Below are 23,962 nucleotides of genomic sequence, written 5' to 3' on the forward strand. Positions count from 1 at the left end.
TTAGGCAGTAATCTGGGTGGACACACATTACGTAGAAGCAGATGGTAGGAACACTAGGTAGGAGGCTCTGAAAATGCTGCACTAGAATTGCCCATCTGCCAGTGGCCTGTTAAGGGAGAGCCACTAAGGGATATGAAGCAGCAATGAAGTTCAACAGTGATTGAGACTTTTTTGCCATGGCTGCCCCTTGAAGGAGTTCCAAAAGGGAACGGACATCAGAGATACAGATAGATAGATAGCAGCTTCACTGTTACTTAGTGAGTATAACACCAAAGCCTAAATGTTTATGATAGTTATCATTGAGTGACTGTTTAGGCTTGCTCTTTTTTCCTTGCATATATTCATCACTGACTGCTCCATAATAATGTACAGTAAACCCTTGATTTAACAAACTACAAGGGGGAAGGGATGTCCATTAAGGCCAAAAGTCTGTTAAATTAAATGTAACCTATTTCTGTGCCACATTTAAGTTCAAATGCTTTATTTTAACTCCTCTATCACTATAGAGTTTAATTTGTGGTATGACAGTTGGGCAGTGGGCACCCAGCAGCATGGGAATGCTTGCAGGGCAGTTGGAGGCAGGAGTGAGACTGAGATAGAGGTGATGCCACCCCTCTCCTGTGAAAGGACTCTTTTTTATAATAAAGTGAGGTCAGACTACCTACTTTCATTGTACCTCTTTCATGGATCTGTGAGTAGGATTTGAACCTCGAGGGAAAATCCCAAGTTATCACAAGGTTGCTCACCTTCTTCAGATGGGGCACACCTAAGGAAATCCCCTTGGACAGGGGTGTTGGAGGTAGCCTGCACAACAGCAAAGCTACTCAGGTTATGCTCCAACATCTCAACACCCCCTTAAGAGAGGGCGATAAGTCACTCGTAAAGCTGGCAGCAGGAAGACAGTTGTGAGATGGTGTCCCAGCACCCCATCAACATTATCTGATAAACTGGTGATGGAGAACTACTCTGCAAAACATGGAGCAGGCCATAACATGGGGCCAGGCTCCCGTACAGGGCAGCACAGCAGGTGATGATGCTACACTGTCCCAGCTGTCCGTGGGCACCCATATCTGCATGCAGGATGTCATATCAAAGGTGTGGGACAGGTCGGGCATGGTAGTGGAGGTGAAGTCACACAGACAATACTCAGTGAAGGTGGATGGCAGTGGCTGCCTGTCTTTGCAAAACCAACATCATAAATGCCCCACGGATTCACTGATCCCCATGACACCTGTGGGTCAAGGGGAGTACCCACCAGCAGCAGATTTGCCCCCAGTTGTGGCAACAACCAGCCTCAGCTGGCGGCGCCCTCACCATGTGAGGTAACGTCCCACACACTTACAAGATCATGCTTGTGGTGGCTCCTGTGAAGAGTGAACACACTAATTTGTCATGTTATTTTCATTCTGTTCACATGCAAAGGAAGTGTATTGTTGCTAAACAGTGATGTGTGTATATTTGCCTTATTCCTTGTCAAATTCTAATTTCATTCTCTTTTTTTCAGTGCTTTTTGTTTTCAGTTTTGTTCTTGTTGTAACAAAAGTCACGCTTTATAATCAAAATCTCGTGGGGGGGTGTAGAGTTTAGTGTGTGGTACAATAGTTGGGCAGCGACCACCCGGCAAAGTAAGCACATTCGCTGGGCAGCTGGAGGCACAAGTCAGACTCACACAGAGGTGATGCCACCCCTCTCCTGTGAAAGGATACCTCTTATCTCATGGTGAAGATGGACTACCTGCTTTCATTGCACCTTTTACAATCAATTGAATCCATTTTGAATTGTATGGATTGCAAAATTATTTAGCAAATAAAGTCACAATTCTGAAATAACAAAAACAATTTGTATAACCTGACAGCATAACAGCCTGAGACCGAAACAAGACGCATCTACCCCACACTACCAAAAACAAGTGCGACATGAAACGCACATGGTGTGGTGTTTGAGATTCTTTTTTAATTTTTCATATAATTAATGTACTGTATTATTATTTATCCATTAAATCTGAAATCCATTACATCGGGTATGTTAAATCGAGGTTTTACTGTATACACCAAATAATAATAACACACTGCCCTATAGTTACCAAATCTATATTTCTTCTGCTCCTTAGAAGAACAGCCTAGTCCTTCAGTGATTTGACTTTCCCTATGCACAATCATCAATTATCCATATCATCCAGAAAATTTTTTATAGGTGATCCAATTACCCCATCCACCATCTGCAGTACAAAATATAAGAAAAACCTTTGTTTCCCTCTTTTGCTGAACTAGATAAAACTACACACACTTATAAACCCACATTGATCTGCATTACTTTTACTGCATCAAATTTTGTACATTTGAAAATTATGTTCACATAATTCTATCTCAAATATGCTGAGATGAAAATGTTGAAGATAATAAATCATAAGAAAAATTATTCACTCCTAATATACAGTTTTATACAATAAGAAATACAACACACTGTCAACCAAAAGCACATATCATGACTGACTGTTAAGAGAAGGGATTAGCTCCTCTGAAGATGATCATGAAATGATAAAAAAACAACCATTCACTAGTTACTGGTAACACAGCCAAAGTACAGTGCATGTGATTAATCACATTTTCCTGTGACAATTGCATGTATGCAGGACAATTATCTGAAAAGTCTCTGTCTGTACCAACAAAGAAACTTTGTCAAGGGAATAGTTATGTATCAATATCACCGTAAAAACGTCTACTAAAACAGTGAGGGTATTTGGAGATAAGTAAATGAGTCTGGAGAAAATACTCAAGAGATAATCAGAATTTGTCAAGAAGGAAAAGTGAGTGAAGTACAGTGACATGGAGATGAAAAGGATAATAGGCATTCAAATAATTCAAATATATGATTGTACAATATATAAAGAAGAAAAGAAAACGGTGAAGTTGATAAGTATACAAAATGAGCAAGAATACATATACAAGTATACAAAAAATGAGTAGTAGCTTTTGTGTTTAGGAGTCTTTTACTCTTAATGAAGTATGTTAATAAAAAAATTCCACACTTACTTGATTTCAAGGGCTGCAGCAAGATCTGACAACACAAGTCCTACTAGAAAATGCTGTTTACGGAAAGAGCTGGACAATGTCATAAAAGCACTGCGGTTTCCACCAAATACAGTTGAGATGAATGAAGACTGACTGGTGGTTGATCCAATCTAAAATATTTAAAAATGCGTGAACTCAAAAACATTCAAAAACACCATTATGGCAACAGAGTTAAATCCAAATCTAAATGAAGATTAATGGATTGATATGTTCAAGAAAATATAAACTCACTTCAAAAGTTACTTCCCATCTCCAGGAGAATACCAAAATCTAAGGTGCCATCAAATAAACCATTAAAGCATGTCTTCATATTTACCTAACATCAACTCTTAGTAACATTCTCTGTAAATTTCAACATAACCTTCATTCTCATCGTACCTATAATAACATACCATCATAAACCAATGTATCACATAGTAAAAATGGATATAAATAAAAAGTAACTCTAATATGATGGGATCTTTAATGAATAATGAGTTATCAAATGATATCACTGAGGCACAATAACTTGATCTACATATAACAGTAAAAAAAAGATGTGTCAAAATAGCTCACTTTAGAAAAAGTCACTGTATCTTGAGTAGTATACCAAAAGCTTATCTTCCCCTAAACATGCTCTTCATTGTATATCTCCAAATTAACATCAAATCAAATCTACGTTAATATACTCTGTGAATCTTCACTCATCCTTTATTCTCCCTCTAGCAACAACCAAATACATCACCAAAAACACTGTTCTTTCATGACAAATGAAGGCAGTATTATTAAGAAACTGCTCTCTTTTATCCTTCTCATGTTTGCTGAGATAGCATAGGCAACTGAATGCCCTAATCATGAACATCTCATCTATGCAATATTAAAAAATACACACTTCCACTTTTCACAGCAAACTATTCTACTCTGCAGAACCCCAGCGACAAACTAAACATATTTCAACTCAGTGCCAGTGGCACTCAGAGAACACAACATCCACACAGCCCTCATTCAAGAAACTAGACTCAAATCCACATCTACTCTCCCACCCTTCTACAGCTACACAACTTGGATAACAATGACAAGAATGATGAATCTTAACAATGCTTGTTCATCAAACCTTACCTTTTTCCAATACCAGTGACAACATCAAACAGCTCACAGAAAATGAAAACACTATAGAAATACAATACATAAAAATAAAACTTCACAGTACTAATTACAACATAATCAACATCTACATACATTACCCCACTCTACATGCCCCTAATGATATACTCCCCAACTGAAGAACCTCAACAGCATGCCCAATACCTATCTCTAATGAGATTTCAACGCCCACCATTCAACATGGCTCAGCTCTCACACCCATAACCCCCGAAGTGAAACAACTCATAAACCAATTGAAACCTCTTCCTGTCCTCAACCTAACCAACCAGCCAACCAGACTCCCAACCCACCAATGTCAGCAACTGATAATGACAGACACCACATTTTGCTCACTAACACTATACACAAGGACCAATTGGAGTACACTGCATGAACTGTCCTATGACTACTTGCCCATCCTATTCAAATGCCATTTGGCCTACCCAATTACCACAACCACTGAAAAAAAATTACCCAACTTTTGGTAGCAGACTGGCCAGTCTTCACTCAGAAAATAGAAACAGAGCTCCAAAACTTCAATAAAGATGATTTCACATCACTAAATCATGCAAAATCACACTTTATCAACAACTCCAACCAATCCAGCAAAAACCACACATCAAAGGGAAACAGACGACTTAAAAACCACTTGAGTTCAACGACTTAACCCCTTTCAGAGCAACGACGAACCATTTAGGACAATGACTGACCCTCCTTCAGTACACTGATGTACCTTCTTGAATACGAAGACTTCAATCCTTAGTACAATTAGTAAAATCACCATCCTCATAATTCAAGTGGTCGTACAGAAAGGGTTCAGTTCTCGTACTCAAGAGGTTAAATCGTCGTACTCTAGGGGTTAAGTAATCATAGTCAAGTGGTTAAATTGTCATACAACCATCCTCCCCACAAGTTACATACCCCATAAAGCAGAGAAATTAGAGAACAAATCCAAACACTAAGCAACACTATCACTAACGAAATAAAATAGGGCTTTCACTACCTTTTCTCTCTTCACCAACCCACTCTCCCTGGCTCTCTCACTTTGCACACCATCACAACCAAAACACCCTACATCTGCCATCCTATCATCAAACACATTCAACAATCTTTCAAAGTACTCACTCCTACTTCTCCTGCCTCCAACACTACTTGTTAACACTTTCCTTTTTGCCCCCTTCACCAATGATCCCATTTGTTCTCTTGTCTTTTGCTCATTATTTACCTCCTTTCAAAACATCTGTTTGTTCACCCAAAAGTTAATGATACTCTCTCACCTCAACTCTCATTTGCCCTCTTTTTCAACCCTTGCACCTTTCTCTTGACCTCCTCCTGCTTTCTCTTATACACCTCCCATTCATTTGCACTCCCTTCTTGTAAGTACTGTCCAAGTGTCTTTCTCTCCTATTTCAAAGCAACTTTACTTCATCCCACCACTCACTATCCTTTCTCATGCCACATGCATCTCTTGCATATACCATCAGTGCTTCCTAAATATATCCTATTCATCTACTCCCCTCACTTCATTTACTGTCACTTTTTACCATTCTACACTCAATCTCTCTTGGTATTTCTTCACGTGCCTCCTTTTTTTCATGCATATTCGCCATTTCCTGTATATATATATATACACACATGTATATATAACTTGACTTCATCCATTCTCAATGCCACCCTGCCCCACAGGAAACAGCACAAATGCATGAAGAAAAAGAAAAAAGATAACATATACAGTCTCTTCTTCTACCTCACACCCAATTGACATCCAAACAATATTATATGGTTGTGAGGTATGGCCTACAGATGAAGTTGTGCGGAGGAGGATGGATGTGTTAGAAGTGATAAATTTGAGGATAATAAGTGCCGTGAGGTGGTTTGATTGAGTAAGTAATATATGGGTAAGAGAAATGTGTGGTAACAAAGGGTGTAGCTGAGACAGCAGAAGAGGGTGTGCTGAAATGGTTTGGACATATGGAGAAAATGAGAGAGGAAAGGTTGAAAAAGAGGATGCATGTGTCAGAAGTGGAAGGAACAAGGAGAAAGGGGAGACTGAGTTGGAGATGGAAGGATGGAGTGAAATAAATCTTAAGTGATCGGGGCCTGAACATGCAGGAGGGTGAAAGGCATGCAGAGGTTAGTGTGAATTATAACAATGTGTTATATTGGGGATGACATGCTGTCAATGGACTAAACCAGGGCATGCAAAACATTCAGGGTAAACCATGGAAAGGTCTGTGGGCTTTGGATGTGTGAGGAGAGGGAGCTGTGGTTTCAGTGCATTATATATGACAGCAAAAGATTGGATGTAAGCAAGTGTGGCCTTTCTTGGTCTGTTCCTGGCATTACCTCGCTAATGCAGGAAACAGTGATCAGGTATGGTAAAAAAAAGTAATATGGATGGGGAGCTGTGGTTTCGATGCATTGCATGTGACACCTGGACAATGGATGTGAGTGGATGTGGTTTTTCTTCATCTCTTCCTAGTGCTACCTCACTAAAGCAGGAAATGACGATGATAATAATAATAATAATCAGACATGACTCATAGAATATTGTAAAAATAAGGAAATGAAAGAAAACAATAATAAGCAATACTAACCGAAGGGCATGGTGATGATGGAGCAGAAATGGCCGACAATGGTGTACAGAATGGCAGATTCAAGGCAACATAATGTTCATGGCTGCACACAATCCGCACAAAGTCTAACTGAAATAAGGTTAAGAGAGACATAAAATACAGTACAAAATTCCCTTGCTTAAATAAATATGAATAATATGTTAAAAGAGACTGAGTGTGAACGAATGTGATCTTTGCTGTCTTTTCCTCGCGCACACGCAGGGGGAGGGGGGTTGTCACTTCATGTGTGGCGGGGTGGTGACGGGAATGAATACGGGCAGATAATATGAATTATGTACAAGTGTATACATGTATATGTCTGTGTGTGTATTTTTTTTTTCTTTTTTTTGCTTTGTCGCTGTCTCCCACGTTTCCGAGCTAGCGCAAGGAAACAGACGAAAGAAATGGCCCAACCCACCCCCATACACATGCCTTGATTCAATCCACTGACAGCACGTCAACCCCGGTATACCACATTGCTCCAATTCACTCTATTCTTTGCCCTCCTTTCACCCTCCTGCATGTTCAGGCCCCGATCACACAAAATCTTTTTCACTCCATCTTTCCACCTCCAATTTGGTCTCCCTCTTCTCCTCGTTCCCTTCACCTCCGACACATATATCATCTTGGTCAATCTTTCCTCACTCATTCTCTCCATGTGACAACACCATTTCAAAACACCCTCTCCTGCTCTCTCAACCACGCTCTTTTTATTTCCACACATCTCTCTTACCCTTACGTTACTTACTCGATCAAACCACCTCACACCACACATTGTCCTCAAACATCTCATTTCCAGCACATCCATCCTCCTGCGCACAACTCTATCCATAGTCCACGCCTCGCAACCATACAACATTGTTGGAACCACTATTCCTTCAAACATACCCATTTTTGCTTTCCGAGATAATGTTCTCGACTACCACACATTCTTCAAGGCTCCCAGAATTTTCGCCCCCTCCCCCACCCTATGATCCACTTCCGCTTCCATGGTTCCATCCGCTGCCAGATCCACTCCCAGATCTCTAAAACACCTCACTTCCTCCAGTTTTTCTCCATTCAAACTCACCTCCCAATTGAATTGACCCTCAACCCTACTGTACCTAATAACCTTGCTCTTATTCACATTTACTCTTAACTTTCTTCTTTCACACACTTTACCAAACTCAGTCACCAGCTTCTGCAGTTTCTCACATGAATCAGCCACCAGCGCTGTATCATCAGCGAACAACAACTGACTCACTTCCCAAGCTCTCTCATCCCCAAAAGACTTCATACTTGCCCCTCTTTCCAAAACTCTTCCATTCACCTCCCTAACAACCCCATCCATAAACAAATTAAACAACCATGGAGACATCACACACCCCTGCTGCAAACCTACATTCACTGAGAACCAATCACTTTCCTCTCTTCCTACACGTACACATGCCTTACATCCTCGATAAAAACTTTTCACTGCTTCTAACAACTTGCCTCCCACACCATATATTCTTAATACCTTCCACAGAGCATCTCTATCAACTCTATCATATGCCTTCTCCAGATCCATAAATGCTACATACAAATCCATTTGCTTTTCTAAGTATTTCTCACATACATTCTTCAAAGCAAACACCTAATCCACACATCCTCTACCACTTCTGAAACCACACTGCTCTTCCCCAATCTGATGCTCTGTACATGCCTTCACCCTCTCAATCAATACCCTCCCATATAATTTACCAGGAATACTCAACAAACTTATACCTCTGTAATTTGAGCACTCACTCTTATCCCCTTTGCCTTTGTACAATGGCACTATGCACGCATTCTGCCAATCCTCAGGCACCTCACCATGAGTCATGCATACATTAAATAACCTTACCAACCAGTCATATATATATATATATATATATATATATATATATATATATATATATATATATATATATATATATATATTTTTTTTTTTTTTTTTTTTTTTATACTTTGTCGCTGTCTCCCGCATTTGCGAGGTAGCGCAAGGAAACAGACGAAAGAAATGCCCCCCCCCCCCACACACATGTACAAACACACGTCCACACACGCAAATATACATACCTACACAGCTTTCCATGGTTTACCCCAGACGCTTCACATGCCTTGATTCAATCCACTGACAGCACGTCAACCCCTGTATACCACATCGCTCCAATTCACTCTATTCCTTGCCCTCCTTTCACCCTCCTGCATGTTCAGGCCCCGATCACACAAAATCTTTTTCACTCCATCTTTCCACCTCCAATTTGGTCTCCCTCTTCTCCTCGTTCCCTCCACCTCCGACACATATATCCTCTTGGTCAATCTTTCCTCACTCATTCTCTCCATGTGCCCAAACCATTTCAAAACTCCCTCTTCTGCTCTCTCAACCACGCTCTTTTTATTTCCACACATCTCTCTTACCCTTACGTTACTTACTCGATCAAACCACCTCACACCACACATTGTCCTCAAACATCTCATTTCCAGCACATCCATCCTCCTGCGCACAACTCTATCCATAGCCCACGCCTCGCAACCATACAGCATTGTTGGAACCACTATTCCTTCAAACATACCCATTTTTGCTTTCCGAGATAATGTTCTCGACTTCCACACATTTTTCAAGGCTCCCAAAATTTTCGCCCCCTCCCCCACCCTATGATCCACTTCTGCTTCCATGGTTCCATCCGCTGACAGATCCACTCCCAGATATCTATATATTCTGGGGGCCTTGAAGAATGTGTGGAAGTCGAGAACATTATCTCGGAAAGCAAAAATGGGTATGTTTGAAGGAATAGTGGTTCCAACAATGTTGTATGGTTGCGAGGAGACAGCGACAAAGTATAAAAAAAAAAAAAAAAAAAAAAAAATATATATATATATATATATATATATATATATATATATATATATATATATAAATATATATATATATATATAAATATATATATATATATATATATATATATATATATATATATATATATATATATATATATATATATATATATATTGAAAATGTGAGGGAAAATAGTGAAATTGGAGAAAAATGTAGCTTAGACATTGAAGCTTATTGATACAGTGGTTAAATTGATGAGAACTGCTATTGACGTTTGTGTAAATAAATTATACATTTCCTTTTTTCCATAGCCAGAGGTTGAACCATTGTGACATTCTTTTTTTCATTCATTTCAAGCTAGAAGTTTCAGTTTTCTAAATTGTTTCTTACATTTCTCATATGTATATATATGTATGTGTGTATATGTGCGTATGTATGTGTATGTGTGTGTATGTGTATATGTATATATATATGTTTATTATCCCTGGGGATAGGGGGTGAAAGAATACTTCCCACGTATTCCTCGCGTGTCGTAGAAAGCGACTAGAGGGGACGGGAGCGGGGGGCCAGAAATCCTCCCCTCCTTGTATTAACTTTCTAAAATGGGAAACAGAAGAAGGAGTCACGCGGGGAGTGCTCATCCTCCTCGAAGGCTCAGAGTGGGGTGCCTAAATGTGTGTGGATGTAACCAAGATGTGAAAAAAGGAGAGATAGGTAGTATGTTTGAGGAAAGGAACCTGGATGTTTTGGCTCTGAGTGAAACAAAGCTCAAGGGTAAAGGGGAAGAGTGGTTTGGGAATGTCTGGGGAGTAAAGTCAGGGGTTAGTGAGAGGACAAGAGCAAGGGAAGGAGTAGCAATACTCCTGAAACAGGAGTTGTGGGAGTATGTGATAGAGTGTAAGAAAGTAAATTCTCGATTAATATGGGTAAAACTGAAAGTAGATGGAGAGAGGTGGGTGATTATTGGTGCATATGCACCTGGGCATGAGAAGAAAGATCAAGAGAGGCAAGTGTTTTAGGAGCAGCTGAATGAGTGTGTTAGTGGTTTTGATGCACGAGACCGGGTCATAGTGATGGGTGATTTGAATGCAAAGGTGAGTAATGTGGCAGTTGAGGGAATAATTGGTATACATGGGGTGTTCAGTGTTGTAAATGGAAATGGTGAAGAGCTTGTAGATTTATGTGCTGAAAAAGGACTGATGATTGGGAATACCTGGTTTAAAAAGCGAGATATACATAAGTATACTTATGTAAGTAGAAGAGATGGCCAGAGAGCGTTATTGGATTACGTGTTAATTGACAGGCGTGCGAAAGAGAGACTTTTGGATGTTAATGTGCTGAGAGGTGCAACTGGAGGGATGTCTGATCATTATCTTGTGGAGGCTAAGGTGAAGATTTGTATGGGTTTTCAGAAAAGAAGAGTGAATGTTGGGGTGAAGAGGGTGGTGAGAGTAAGTGAGCTTGAGAAGGAGACCTGTGTGAGGAAGTACCAGGAGAGACTGAGTACAGAATGGAAAAAGGTGAGAACAATAGAAGTAAGGGGAGTGGGGGAGGAATGGGATGTATTTAGGGAATCAGTGATGGATTGCGCAAAAGATGCTTGTGGCATGAGAACAGTGGGAGGTGGGTTGATTAGAAAGGGTAGTGAGTGGTGGGATGAAGAAGTAAGAGTATTAGCGAAAGAGAAGAGAGAGGCATTTGGACGATTTTTGCAGGGACAAAATGCAATTGAGTGGGAGATGTATAAAAGAAAGAGACAGGAGGTCAAGAGAAAGGTGCAAGAGGTGAAAAAAAGGGCAAATGAGAGTTGGGGTGAGAGAGTACCATTAAATTTTAGGGAGAATAAAAAGATGTTCTGGAAGGAGGTAAATAAAGTGCATAAGACAAGGGAGCAAATGGGAACTTCGGTGAAGGGCGCAAGTGGGGAGGTGATAACAAGTAGTGGTGATGTGAGAAGGAGATGGAGTGAGTATTTTGAAGGTTTGTTGAATGTGTTTGATGATAGAGTGGCAGATATAGGGTGTTTTGGTCGAGGTGGTGTGCAAAGTGAGAGGGTTAGGGAGGATGAGTTGGTAAACAAAGAAGAGGTAGTGAAGGCTTTGCGGAAGATGAAAGCCGGCAAGGCAGCAGGTTTGGATGGTATTGCAGTGGAATTTATTAAAAAAGGGGGTGACTGTATTGTTGACTGGTTGGTAAGGTTATTTAATGTATGTATGACTCATGGTGAGGTGCCTGAGGATTGGCAGAATGCGTGCATAGTGCCATTGTACAAAGGCAAAGGGGATAAGAGTGAGTGCTCAAATTACAGAGGTATAAGTTTGTTGAGTATTCCTGGTAAATTATATGGGAGGGTATTGATTGAGAGGGTGAAGGCATGTACAGAGCATCAGATTGGGGAAGAGCAGTGTGGTTTCAGAAGTGGTAGAGGATGTGTGGATTAGGTGTTTGCTTTGAAGAATGTATGTGAGAAATACTTAGAAAAGCAAATGGATTTGTATGTAGCATTTATGGATCTGGAGAAGGCATATGATAGAGTTGATAGAGATGCTCTGTGGAAGGTATTAAGAATATATGGTGTGGGAGGAAAGTTGTTAGAAGCAGTGAAAAGTTTTTATCGAGGATGTAAGGCATGTGTACGTGTAGGAAGAGAGGAAAGTGATTGGTTCTCAGTGAATGTAGGTTTGCGGCAGGGGTGTGTGATGTCTCCATGGTTGTTTAATTTGTTTATGGATGGGGTTGTTAGGGAGGTGAATGCAAGAGTTTTGGAAAGAGGGGCAAGTATGAAGTCTGTTGGGGATGAGAGAGCTTGGGAAGTGAGTCAGTTGTTGTTCGCTGATGATACAGCGCTGGTGGCTGATTCATGTGAGAAACTGCAGAAGCTGGTGACTGAGTTTGGAAAAGTGTGTGGAAGAAGAAAGTTAAGAGTAAATGTGAATAAGAGCAAGGTTATTAGGTACAGTAGGGTTGAGGGTCAAGTCAATTGGGAGGTGAGTTTGAATGGAGAAAAACTGGAGGAAGTGAAGTGTTTTAGATATCTGGGAGTGGATCTGGCTGCGGATGGAACCATGGAAGCGGAAGTGGATCATAGGGTGGGGGAGGGGGCGAAAATCCTGGGGGCCTTGAAGAATGTGTGGAAGTCGAGAACATTATCTCGGAAAGCAAAAATGGGTATGTTTGAAGGAATAGTGGTTCCAACAATGTTGTATGGTTGCGAGGCGTGGGCTATGGATAGAGTTGTGCGCAGGAGGATGGATGTGCTGGAAATGAGATGTTTGAGGACAATGTGCGGTGTGAGGTGGTTTGATCAAGTGAGTAACGTAAGGGTAAGAGAGATGTGTGGAAATAAAAAGAGCGTGGTTGAGAGAGCAGAAGAGGGTGTTTTGAAGTGGTTTGGGCACATGGAGAGGATGAGTGAGGAAAGATTGACCAAGAGGATATATGTGTCGGAGGTGGAGGGAACAAGGAGAAGAGGGAGACCAAATTGGAGGTGGAAAGATGGAGTGAAAAAGATTTTGTGTGATCGGGGCCTGAACATGCAGGAGGGTGAAAGGAGGGCAAGGAATAGAGTGAATTGGAGCGATGTGGTATACCGGGGTTGACGTGCTGTCAGTGGATTGAAGCAGGGCATGTGAAGCGTCTGGGGTAAACCATGGAAAGCTGTGTAGGTATGTATATTTGCGTGTGTGGAAGTATGTATATACATGTGTATGGGGGGGAGGGTTGGGCCTTTCTTTCGTCTGTTTCCTTGCGCTACCTCGCAAACGCGGGAGACAGCGACAAAGTATAAAAAAAAAAAAAAAAAAAAAATATATATATATATATATATATATATATATATATATATATATACATATATATATATATCTGTAAATGCAAGAGTTTTGGAAAGAGGGGCAAGTATGAAGTCTGTTGGGGATGAGAGAGCTTGGGAAGTGAGTCAGTTGTTGTTCGCTGATGATACAGTGCTGGTGGCTGATTCATGTGAGAAACTGCAGAAGCTGGTGACTGAGTTTGGTAAAGTGTGTGAAAGAACAAAGTTAAGAGTAAATGTGAATAAGAGCAAGGTAATTAGGTACAGTAGGGTTGAGGGTCAAGTCAATTGGGAGGTAAGTTTGAATGGAGAAAAACTGGAGGAAGTAAAGTGTTTTAGATATCTGGGAGTGGATCTGGCTGCGGATGGAACCATGGAAGCGGAAGTGGAGCATAGGGTGGGGGAGGGGGCGAAAATCCTGGAAGCCATGAAGAATGTGTGGAAGTCGAGAACATTATCTCGGAAAGCAAAAATGGGTATGTTTGAAGGAATAGTGGTTCCAACAATGTTGTATGGTTGCAAGGCGTGGGCTATGGATAGAGTTGTGTGCAGGAGGATGGATGTGCTGGAAATGAGATGTTTGAGGACAATGTGTGGTGTGAGGTGGTTTGATCGAGTAAGTAACGTAAGGGTAAGAGAGATGTGTGGAAATAAAAAGAGCGTGGTTGAGAGAGCAGAAGAGGGTGTTTTGAAATGGTTTGGGCACATGGAGAGAATGAGTGAGGAAAGATTGACCAAGAGGATATATGTGTCGAAGGTGGAGGGAACGAGGAGAAGTGGGAGACCAAATTGGAGGTGGAAAGATGGAGTGAAATAGATTTTGTGTGATCGGGGCCTGAACATGCAGGAGGGTGAAAGGAGGGCAAGGAATAGAGTGAATTGGATCGATGTGGTATACCGGGGTTGACGTGCTGTCAGTGGATTGAATCAGGGCATGTGAAGCGTCTGGGGTGAACCATGGAAAGCTGTGTAGGTATGTATATTTGCGTGTGTGGACGTATGTATATACATGCGTATGGGGGTGGGTTGGGCCATTTCTTTCGTCTGTTTCCTTGCGCTACCTCGCAAACGCGGGAGACAGCGACAAAGCAAAAAAAAAAATATATACATATATATATATATATATATATTTTTTTTTTCTATTATACTTTGTCGCGTTTGCGAGGTAGCGCAAGGAAACAGACGAAAGAAATGACCCGACCCCCCCATACACATGTATATACATACGTCCACACATGCAAATATACATACCTACACAGCTTTCCATGGTTTACCCCAGACGCTTCACATGCCTTGATATATATATATATATATATATATATATATATATATATATATATATATATATATATATATATATATATATATGTCTGATCATTATCTTGTGGAGGCTAAGGTGAAGATTTGTATGGGTTTTCAGAAAAGAAGAGTGAATGTTGGGGTGAAGAGGGTGGTGAGAGTAAGTGAGCTTGAGAAGGAGACCTGTGTGAGGAAGTACCAGGAGAGACTGAGTACAGAATGGAAAAAGGTGAGAACAATAGAAGTAAGGGGAGTGGGGGAGGAATGGGATGTATTTAGGGAATCAGTGATGGATTGCGCAAAAGATGCTTGTGGCATGAGAACAGTGGGAGGTGGGTTGATTAGAAAGGGTAGTGAGTGGTGGGATGAAGAAGTAAGAGTATTAGCGAAAGAGAAGAGAGAGGCATTTGGACGATTTTTGCAGGGACAAAATGCAATTGAGTGGGAGATGTATAAAAGAAAGAGACAGGAGGTCAAGAGAAAGGTGCAAGAGGTGAAAAAAAGGGCAAATGAGAGTTGGGGTGAGAGAGTACCATTAAATTTTAGGGAGAATAAAAAGATGTTCTGGAAGGAGGTAAATAAAGTGCATAAGACAAGGGAGCAAATGGGAACTTCGGTGAAGGGCGCAAGTGGGGAGGTGATAACAAGTAGTGGTGATGTGAGAAGGAGATGGAGTGAGTATTTTGAAGGTTTGTTGAATGTGTTTGATGATAGAGTGGCAGATATAGGGTGTTTTGGTCGAGGTGGTGTGCAAAGTGAGAGGGTTAGGGAGGATGAGTTGGTAAACAAAGAAGAGGTAGTGAAGGCTTTGCGGAAGATGAAAGCCGGCAAGGCAGCAGGTTTGGATGGTATTGCAGTGGAATTTATTAAAAAAGGGGGTGACTGTATTGTTGACTGGTTGGTAAGGTTATTTAATGTATGTATGACTCATGGTGAGGTGCCTGAGGATTGGCAGAATGCGTGCATAGTGCCATTGTACAAAGGCAAAGGGGATAAGAGTGAGTGCTCAAATTACAGAGGTATAAGTTTGTTGAGTATTCCTGGTAAATTATATGGGAGGGTATTGATTGAGAGGGTGAAGGCATGTACAGAGCATCAGATTGGGGAAGAGCAGTGTGGTTTCAGAAGTGGTAGAGGATGTGTGGATTAGGTGTTTGCTTTGAAGAATGTATGTGAGAAATACTTAGAAAAGCAAATGGATTTGTATGTAGCATTTATGGATCTGGAGAAGGCATATGATAGAGTTGATAGAGATGCTCTGTGGAAGGTATTAAGAATATATGGTGTGGGAGGAAAGTTGTTAGAAGCAGTGAAAAGTTTTTATCGAGGATGTAAGGCATGTGTACGTGTAGGAAGAGAGGAAAGTGATTGGTTCTCAGTGAATGTAGGTTTGCGGCAGGGGTGTGTGATGTCTCCATGGTTGTTTAATTTGTTTATGGATGGGGTTGTTAGGGAGGTGAATGCAAGAGTTTTGGAAAGAGGGGCAAGTATGAAGTCTGTTGGGGATGAGAGAGCTTGGGAAGTGAGTCAGTTGTTGTTCGCTGATGATACAGCGCTGGTGGCTGATTCATGTGAGAAACTGCAGAAGCTGGTGACTGAGTTTGGAAAAGTGTGTGGAAGAAGAAAGTTAAGAGTAAATGTGAATAAGAGCAAGGTTATTAGGTACAGTAGGGTTGAGGGTCAAGTCAATTGGGAGGTGAGTTTGAATGGAGAAAAACTGGAGGAAGTGAAGTGTTTTAGATATCTGGGAGTGGATCTGGCTGCGGATGGAACCATGGAAGCGGAAGTGGATCATAGGGTGGGGGAGGGGGCGAAAATCCTGGGGGCCTTGAAGAATGTGTGGAAGTCGAGAACATTATCTCGGAAAGCAAAAATGGGTATGTTTGAAGGAATAGTGGTTCCAACAATGTTGTATGGTTGCGAGGCGTGGGCTATGGATAGAGTTGTGCGCAGGAGGATGGATGTGCTGGAAATGAGATGTTTGAGGACAATGTGCGGTGTGAGGTGGTTTGATCAAGTGAGTAACGTAAGGGTAAGAGAGATGTGTGGAAATAAAAAGAGCGTGGTTGAGAGAGCAGAAGAGGGTGTTTTGAAGTGGTTTGGGCACATGGAGAGGATGAGTGAGGAAAGATTGACCAAGAGGATATATGTGTCGGAGGTGGAGGGAACAAGGAGAAGAGGGAGACCAAATTGGAGGTGGAAAGATGGAGTGAAAAAGATTTTGTGTGATCGGGGCCTGAACATGCAGGAGGGTGAAAGGAGGGCAAGGAATAGAGTGAATTGGAGCGATGTGGTATACCGGGGTTGACGTGCTGTCAGTGGATTGAAGCAGGGCATGTGAAGCGTCTGGGGTAAACCATGGAAAGCTGTGTAGGTATGTATATTTGCGTGTGTGGAAGTATGTATATACATGTGTATGGGGGGGAGGGTTGGGCCTTTCTTTCGTCTGTTTCCTTGCGCTACCTCGCAAACGCGGGAGACAGCGACAAAGTATAAAAAAAAAAAAAAAAAAAAAATATATATATATATATATATATATATATATATATATATATACATATATATATATATCTGTAAATGCAAGAGTTTTGGAAAGAGGGGCAAGTATGAAGTCTGTTGGGGATGAGAGAGCTTGGGAAGTGAGTCAGTTGTTGTTCGCTGATGATACAGTGCTGGTGGCTGATTCATGTGAGAAACTGCAGAAGCTGGTGACTGAGTTTGGTAAAGTGTGTGAAAGAACAAAGTTAAGAGTAAATGTGAATAAGAGCAAGGTAATTAGGTACAGTAGGGTTGAGGGTCAAGTCAATTGGGAGGTAAGTTTGAATGGAGAAAAACTGGAGGAAGTAAAGTGTTTTAGATATCTGGGAGTGGATCTGGCTGCGGATGGAACCATGGAAGCGGAAGTGGAGCATAGGGTGGGGGAGGGGGCGAAAATCCTGGAAGCCATGAAGAATGTGTGGAAGTCGAGAACATTATCTCGGAAAGCAAAAATGGGTATGTTTGAAGGAATAGTGGTTCCAACAATGTTGTATGGTTGCAAGGCGTGGGCTATGGATAGAGTTGTGTGCAGGAGGATGGATGTGCTGGAAATGAGATGTTTGAGGACAATGTGTGGTGTGAGGTGGTTTGATCGAGTAAGTAACGTAAGGGTAAGAGAGATGTGTGGAAATAAAAAGAGCGTGGTTGAGAGAGCAGAAGAGGGTGTTTTGAAATGGTTTGGGCACATGGAGAGAATGAGTGAGGAAAGATTGACCAAGAGGATATATGTGTCGAAGGTGGAGGGAACGAGGAGAAGTGGGAGACCAAATTGGAGGTGGAAAGATGGAGTGAAATAGATTTTGTGTGATCGGGGCCTGAACATGCAGGAGGGTGAAAGGAGGGCAAGGAATAGAGTGAATTGGATCGATGTGGTATACCGGGGTTGACGTGCTGTCAGTGGATTGAATCAGGGCATGTGAAGCGTCTGGGGTGAACCATGGAAAGCTGTGTAGGTATGTATATTTGCGTGTGTGGACGTATGTATATACATGCGTATGGGGGTGGGTTGGGCCATTTCTTTCGTCTGTTTCCTTGCGCTACCTCGCAAACGCGGGAGACAGCGACAAAGCAAAAAAAAAAATATATACATATATATATATATATATATATTTTTTTTTTCTATTATACTTTGTCGCGTTTGCGAGGTAGCGCAAGGAAACAGACGAAAGAAATGACCCGACCCCCCCATACACATGTATATACATACGTCCACACATGCAAATATACATACCTACACAGCTTTCCATGGTTTACCCCAGACGCTTCACATGCCTTGATATATATATATATATATATATATATATATATATATATATATATATATATATATATATATATATATATATATGTCTGATCATTATCTTGTGGAGGCTAAGGTGAAGATTTGTATGGGTTTTCAGAAAAGAAGAGTGAATGTTGGGGTGAAGAGGGTGGTGAGAGTAAGTGAGCTTGAGAAGGAGACATGTGTGAGGAAGTACCAGGAGAGACTGAGTACAGAATGGAAAAAGGTGAGAACAATGGAAGCAAGGGGAGTGGGGGAGGAATGGGATGTATTTAGGGAATCAGTGATGGATTGCGTAAAAGATGCTTGTGGCATGAGAAGAGTGGGAGGTGGGTTGATTAGAAAGGGTAGTGAGTGGTGGGATGAAGAAGTAAGAGTGTTAGTGAAAGAGAAGAAAGAGGCATTTGGACGATTTTTGCAGGGAAAAAATGCAATTGAGTGGGAGATGTATAAAAGAAAGAGACAGGAGGTCAAGAGAAAGGTGCAAGAGGTGAAAAAAAGGGCAAACGAGAGTTGGGGTGAGAGAGTATCATTAAACTTTAGGGAGAATAAAAAGATGTTCTGGGAGGAGGTAAATAAAGTGCGTAAGACAAGGGAGCAAATGGGAACTTCAGTGAAGGGCGCAAATGGGGAGGTGATAACAAGTAGTGGTGATGTGAGAAGGAGATGGAGTGAGTATTTTGAAGGTTTGTTGAATGTGTTTGATGATAGAGTGGCAGATATAGGGTGTTTTAGTCGAGGTGGTGTGCAAAGTGAGAGGGTTAGGGAAAATGATTTGGTAAACAGAGAAGAGGTAGTGAAAGCTTTGCGGAAGATGAAATCCGGCAAGGCAGCAGGTTTGGATGGTATTGCAGTGGAATTTATTGAAAAAGGGGGTGACTGTATTGTTGACTGGTTGGTAAGGTTATTTAATGTATGTATGACTCATGGTGAGGTGCCTGAGGATTGGCGGAATGCGTGCATAGTGCCATTGTACAAAGGCAAAGGATATAAGAGTGAGTGCTCAAATTACAGAGGTATAAGTTTGTTGAGTATTCCTGGTAAATTATATGGGAGGGTATTGATTGAGAGGGTGAAGGCATGTACAGAGCATCAGATTGGGGAAGAGCAGTGTGGTTTCAGAAGTGGTAGAGGATGTGTGGATCAGGTGTTTGATTTGAAGAATGTATGTGAGAAATACTTAGATAAGCAAATGGATTTGTATGTAGCATTTATGGATCTGGAGAAGGCATATGATAGAGTTGATAGAGATGCTCTGTGGAAGGTATTAAGAATATATGGTGTGGGAGGAAAGTTGTTAGAAGCAGTGAAAAGTTTTTATCAAGGATGTAAGGCATGTGTACGTGTAGGAAGAGAGGAAAGTGATTGGTTCTCAGTGAATGTAGGTTTGCGGCAGGGGTGTGTGATGTCTCCATGGTTGTTTAATTTGTTTATGGATGGGGTTGTTAGGGAGGTAAATGCAAGAGTTTTGGAAAGAGGGGCAAGTATGAAGTCTGTTGGGGATGAGAGAGCTTGGGAAGTGAGTCAGTTGTTGTTCGCTGATGATACAGCGCTGGTGGCTGATTCATGTGAGAAACTGCAGAAGCTGGTGACTGAGTTTGGTAAAGTGTGTGGAAGAAGAAAGTTAAGAGTAAATGTGAATAAGAGCAAGGTTATTAGGTACAGTAGGGTTGAGGGTCAAGTCAATTGGGAGGTGAGTTTGAATGGAGAAAAACTGGAGGAAGTGAAGTGTTTTAGATATCTGGGAGTGGATCTGGCAGCGGATGGAACCATGGAAGCAGAAGTGGATCATAGGGTGGGGGAGGGGGCGAAAATTCTGGGGGCCTTGAAGAATGTGTGGAAGTCGAGAACATTATCTCGGAAAGCAAAAATGGGTATGTTTGAAGGAATAGTGGTTCCAACAATGTTGTATGGTTGCGAGGCGTGGGCTATGGATAGATGCGGAGGAGGATGGATGTGCTGGAAATGAGATGTTTGAGGACAATGTGTGGTGTGAGGTGGTTTGATCGAGTGAGTAACGTAAGGGTAAGAGAGACGTGTGGAAATAAAAAGAGCGTGGTTGAGAGAGCAGAAGAGGGTGTTTTGAAGTGGTTTGGGCACATGGAGAGGATGAGTGAGGAAAGATTGACGAAGAGGATATATGTGTCAGAGGTGGAGGGAGCAAGGAGAAGAGGGAGACCAAATTGGAGGTGGAAAGATGGAGTGAAAAAGATTTTGTGTGATCGGGGCCTGAACATGCAGGAGGGTGAAAGGAGGGCAAGGAATAGAGTGAATTGGAGCGATGTGGTATACCAGGGTTGACGTGCTGTCAGTGGATTGAATCAAGGCATGTGAAGCGTCTGGGGTAAACCATGGAAAGCTGTGTAGGTATGTATATTTGCGTGTGTGGACGTATGTATATACATGTGTATGGGGGGGGTTGGGCCATTTCTTTCGTCTGTTTCCTTGCGCTACCTCGCAAACGCGGGAGACAGCGACAAAGTATAAAAAAAAAAAAATATATATATATATATATATATATATATATATATATATATATATATATATATATATATCCTCCCCTCTCTTTTTTTTTAATTTTCCAAAAGAAGGAACAGAAAATTGGGCCAGGTGAGGGTATTCCCTCAAAGGCCCAGTCCTCTGTTCTTAACGCTACCTCGCTAATGCGGGAAATGGCAAATAGTTTGAAAGAAAAGAAAGAAATATATATATATACATATATATATATATATATATATATATATATATATATATATATATATATATATATATATATATATATATGGTTGGTAAGGTTATTCAATGTATGTATGGTAAGGTGCCTGAGGATTGGCAGAATGCTTGCATAGTGCCATTGTACAAAGGCAAAGGTGATAAGAGTGAGTGCTCCTGAGTATTCCTGGTAAATTATATGGGAGGGTATTGATTGAGAGGGTGAAGGCTTGTACAGAGCATCAGATTAGGGAAGAGCAGTGTGGTTTCAGAAGTGTTAGAGGATGTGTGGATCAGGGGTATGCTTTGAAGAATGTATGTGAGAAATACTTAGAAAAGCAAATGGATTTGTATGTAGCATTTATGGATCTGGAGAAGGCATGTGATAGAGTTGATAGAGATGCTCTGTGGAAGGTATTAAGAATATATGGTGTGGGAGGCAAGTTGTTAGAAGCAGTGAAAAGTTTTTATCGAGGATGTAAGGCATGTGTACATGTAGGAAGAGAGGAAAGTGATTGGTTCTCAGTGAATGTAGGTTTGCGGCAGGGGTGTGTGATGTCTCCATGGTTGTTTAATTTGTTTATGGATGGGGTTGTTAGGGAGGTGAATGCAAGAGTTTTGGAAAGAGGGGCAAGTATGAAGTCTGTTGGGGATGAGAGAACTTGGGGAGTGAGTCAGTTGTTGTTCACTGATGATACATCGCTGGTGGCTGATTCATGTTAGAAACTGCAGAAGCTGGTGACTGAGTTTGGTAAAGTGTGTGAAAGAAGAAAGTTGAGAGTAAATGTGAATAAGAGCAAGGTTATTAGGTACAGTAGGGTTGAGGGTCTAGTCAATTGGGAGGTAAGTTAGAATGGAGAAAAACTGGAGGAAGTAAAGTGTTTTAGATATCTGGGAGTGGATTTGGCAGCGGATGGAACCATGGAAGCGGAAGTGAATCATAGGGTGGGGGAGGGGACGAAAATTCTGGGAGCCTTGAAGAATGTTTGGAAGTCGAGAACATTATCTCGGAAAGCAAAAATGGGTATGTTTGAAGGAATAGTGGTTCCAACAATGTTGTATGGTTGCAAGGCGTGGGCTATGGATAGAGTTGTGCGCAGGAGGATGGATGTGCTGGAAATGAGATGTTTGATGACAATTTGTGGTGTGAGGTGGTTTGATTGAGTAAGTAATGTAAGGGTAAGAGAGATGTGTGGAAATAAAAAGAGTGTGGTTGAGAGAGCAGAAGAGGGTGTTTTGAAATGGTTTGGTCACATGGAGAGAATGAGTGAGGAAAGATTGACGAAGAGGATATATGTGTCAGAGGTGGAGGGAACGAGGAGAAGTGGGAGACCAAATTGGAGGTGGAAAGATGGAGTGAAAAAGATTTTGAGTGATCGAGGCCTGAACATGCAGGAGGGTGAAAGGCGTGCAAGGAATGGAGTGAATTGGAACGATGTGGTATACCGGGGCGACATGCTGTCAGTGGATTGAACCAAGGTATGTGAAGCGTCTGGGGTAAACCATGGAAAGTTGTGTGGAGCCTGGATGTGGAAAGGGAGCTGTGGTTTCGGTGCATTATTACATGACAGCTAGAGACTGAGTGTGAACGAATGGGGCCTTTGTTGTCTTTTCCTAGCGCTACCTCGCACACATGAGGGGGGAGGGGGTTGTTATTCCATGTGTGGTGAGGTGGCGATGGGAACAAATAAAGGCAGACAGTATGAATTATGTATATGTGTATATATGTATATGTCTGTGTGTGTATATATGTGTATACATTGAGATGTATATTTGCATGTGTGGATGTGTATCTATATACATGTGTGTGTGGGTGGGTTGGGCCATTCTTTCATCTGTTTCCTTGCGCTACCTCGCAGAAAGTGACTAGAGGGGACGGGACGATTTTTGCAGGGAAAAAATGCAGTTGAGTGGGAGACGTATAAAAGAAAGAGACAGGAGGTGAAGAGAAAGGTGTAAGAGGTGAAAAAAAGGGCAAATGAGAGTTGGGGTGAGAGAGTATCATTAAATTTTAGGGAGAATAAAAAGATGTTCTGGAAGGAGGTAAATAAAGTGCGTAAGACAAGGGAGCAAATGGGAACTTCAGTGAAGGGCACAAATGGGGAGGTGATAACAAGTAGTGGTGATGTGAGAAGGAGATGGAGTGAGTATTTTGAAGGTTTGTTGAATGTGTTTGATGATAGAGTGGCAGATATAGGGTGTTTTGGTCAAGGTGGTGTGCAAAGTGAGAGGGTTAGGGAAAATGATTTGGTAAACAGAGAAGAGGTAGTAAAAGCTTTGCGGAAGATGAAAGCCGGCAAGGCAGCAGGTTTGGATGGTATTGCAGTGGAATTTATTAAAAAAGGGGGCGACTGTATTGTTGACTGGTTGGTAAGGTTATTTAATGTATGTATGACTCACGGTGAGGTGCCTGAGGATTGGCGGAATGCGTGCATAGTGCCATTGTACAAAGGCAAAGGGGATAAGAGTGAGTGCTCAAATTACAGAGGTATAAGTTTGTTGAGTATTCCTGGTAAATTATATGGGAGGGTATTGATTGAGAGGGTGAAGGCATGTACAGAGCATCAGATTGGGGAAGAGCAGTGTGGTTTCAGAAGTGGTAGAGGATGTGTGGATCAGTTGTTTGCTTTGAAGAATGTATGTGAGAAATACTTAGAAAAGCAAATGGATTTG

At 41.5% G+C, this 23,962-nt stretch overlaps 1 protein-coding gene across 6 annotated transcripts in view; it reads right to left on the reverse strand.

Annotated features, from left to right (window-relative positions):
• Zir (dedicator of cytokinesis) overlaps positions 1–23,962 on the reverse strand; it is a 304,369-nt gene that overhangs the window by 168,435 nt on the left and 111,972 nt on the right. For all 6 annotated transcript variants that reach the window (XM_071661769.1, XM_071661767.1, XM_071661771.1 and 3 more), the window contains 2 exons: positions 6,791–6,898; positions 3,033–3,181 (listed from right to left, as the gene is read on the reverse strand). In XM_071661769.1, the coding sequence (XP_071517870.1) occupies positions 3,033–3,181; positions 6,791–6,898 (257 nt within the window). The remainder of the gene's footprint in view (positions 1–3,032; positions 3,182–6,790; positions 6,899–23,962) is intronic.

Source organism: Panulirus ornatus, chromosome 5 (assembly GCF_036320965.1).
Source record: "Panulirus ornatus isolate Po-2019 chromosome 5, ASM3632096v1, whole genome shotgun sequence".
Lineage (NCBI taxonomy): Eukaryota > Metazoa > Arthropoda > Malacostraca > Decapoda > Palinuridae > Panulirus > Panulirus ornatus.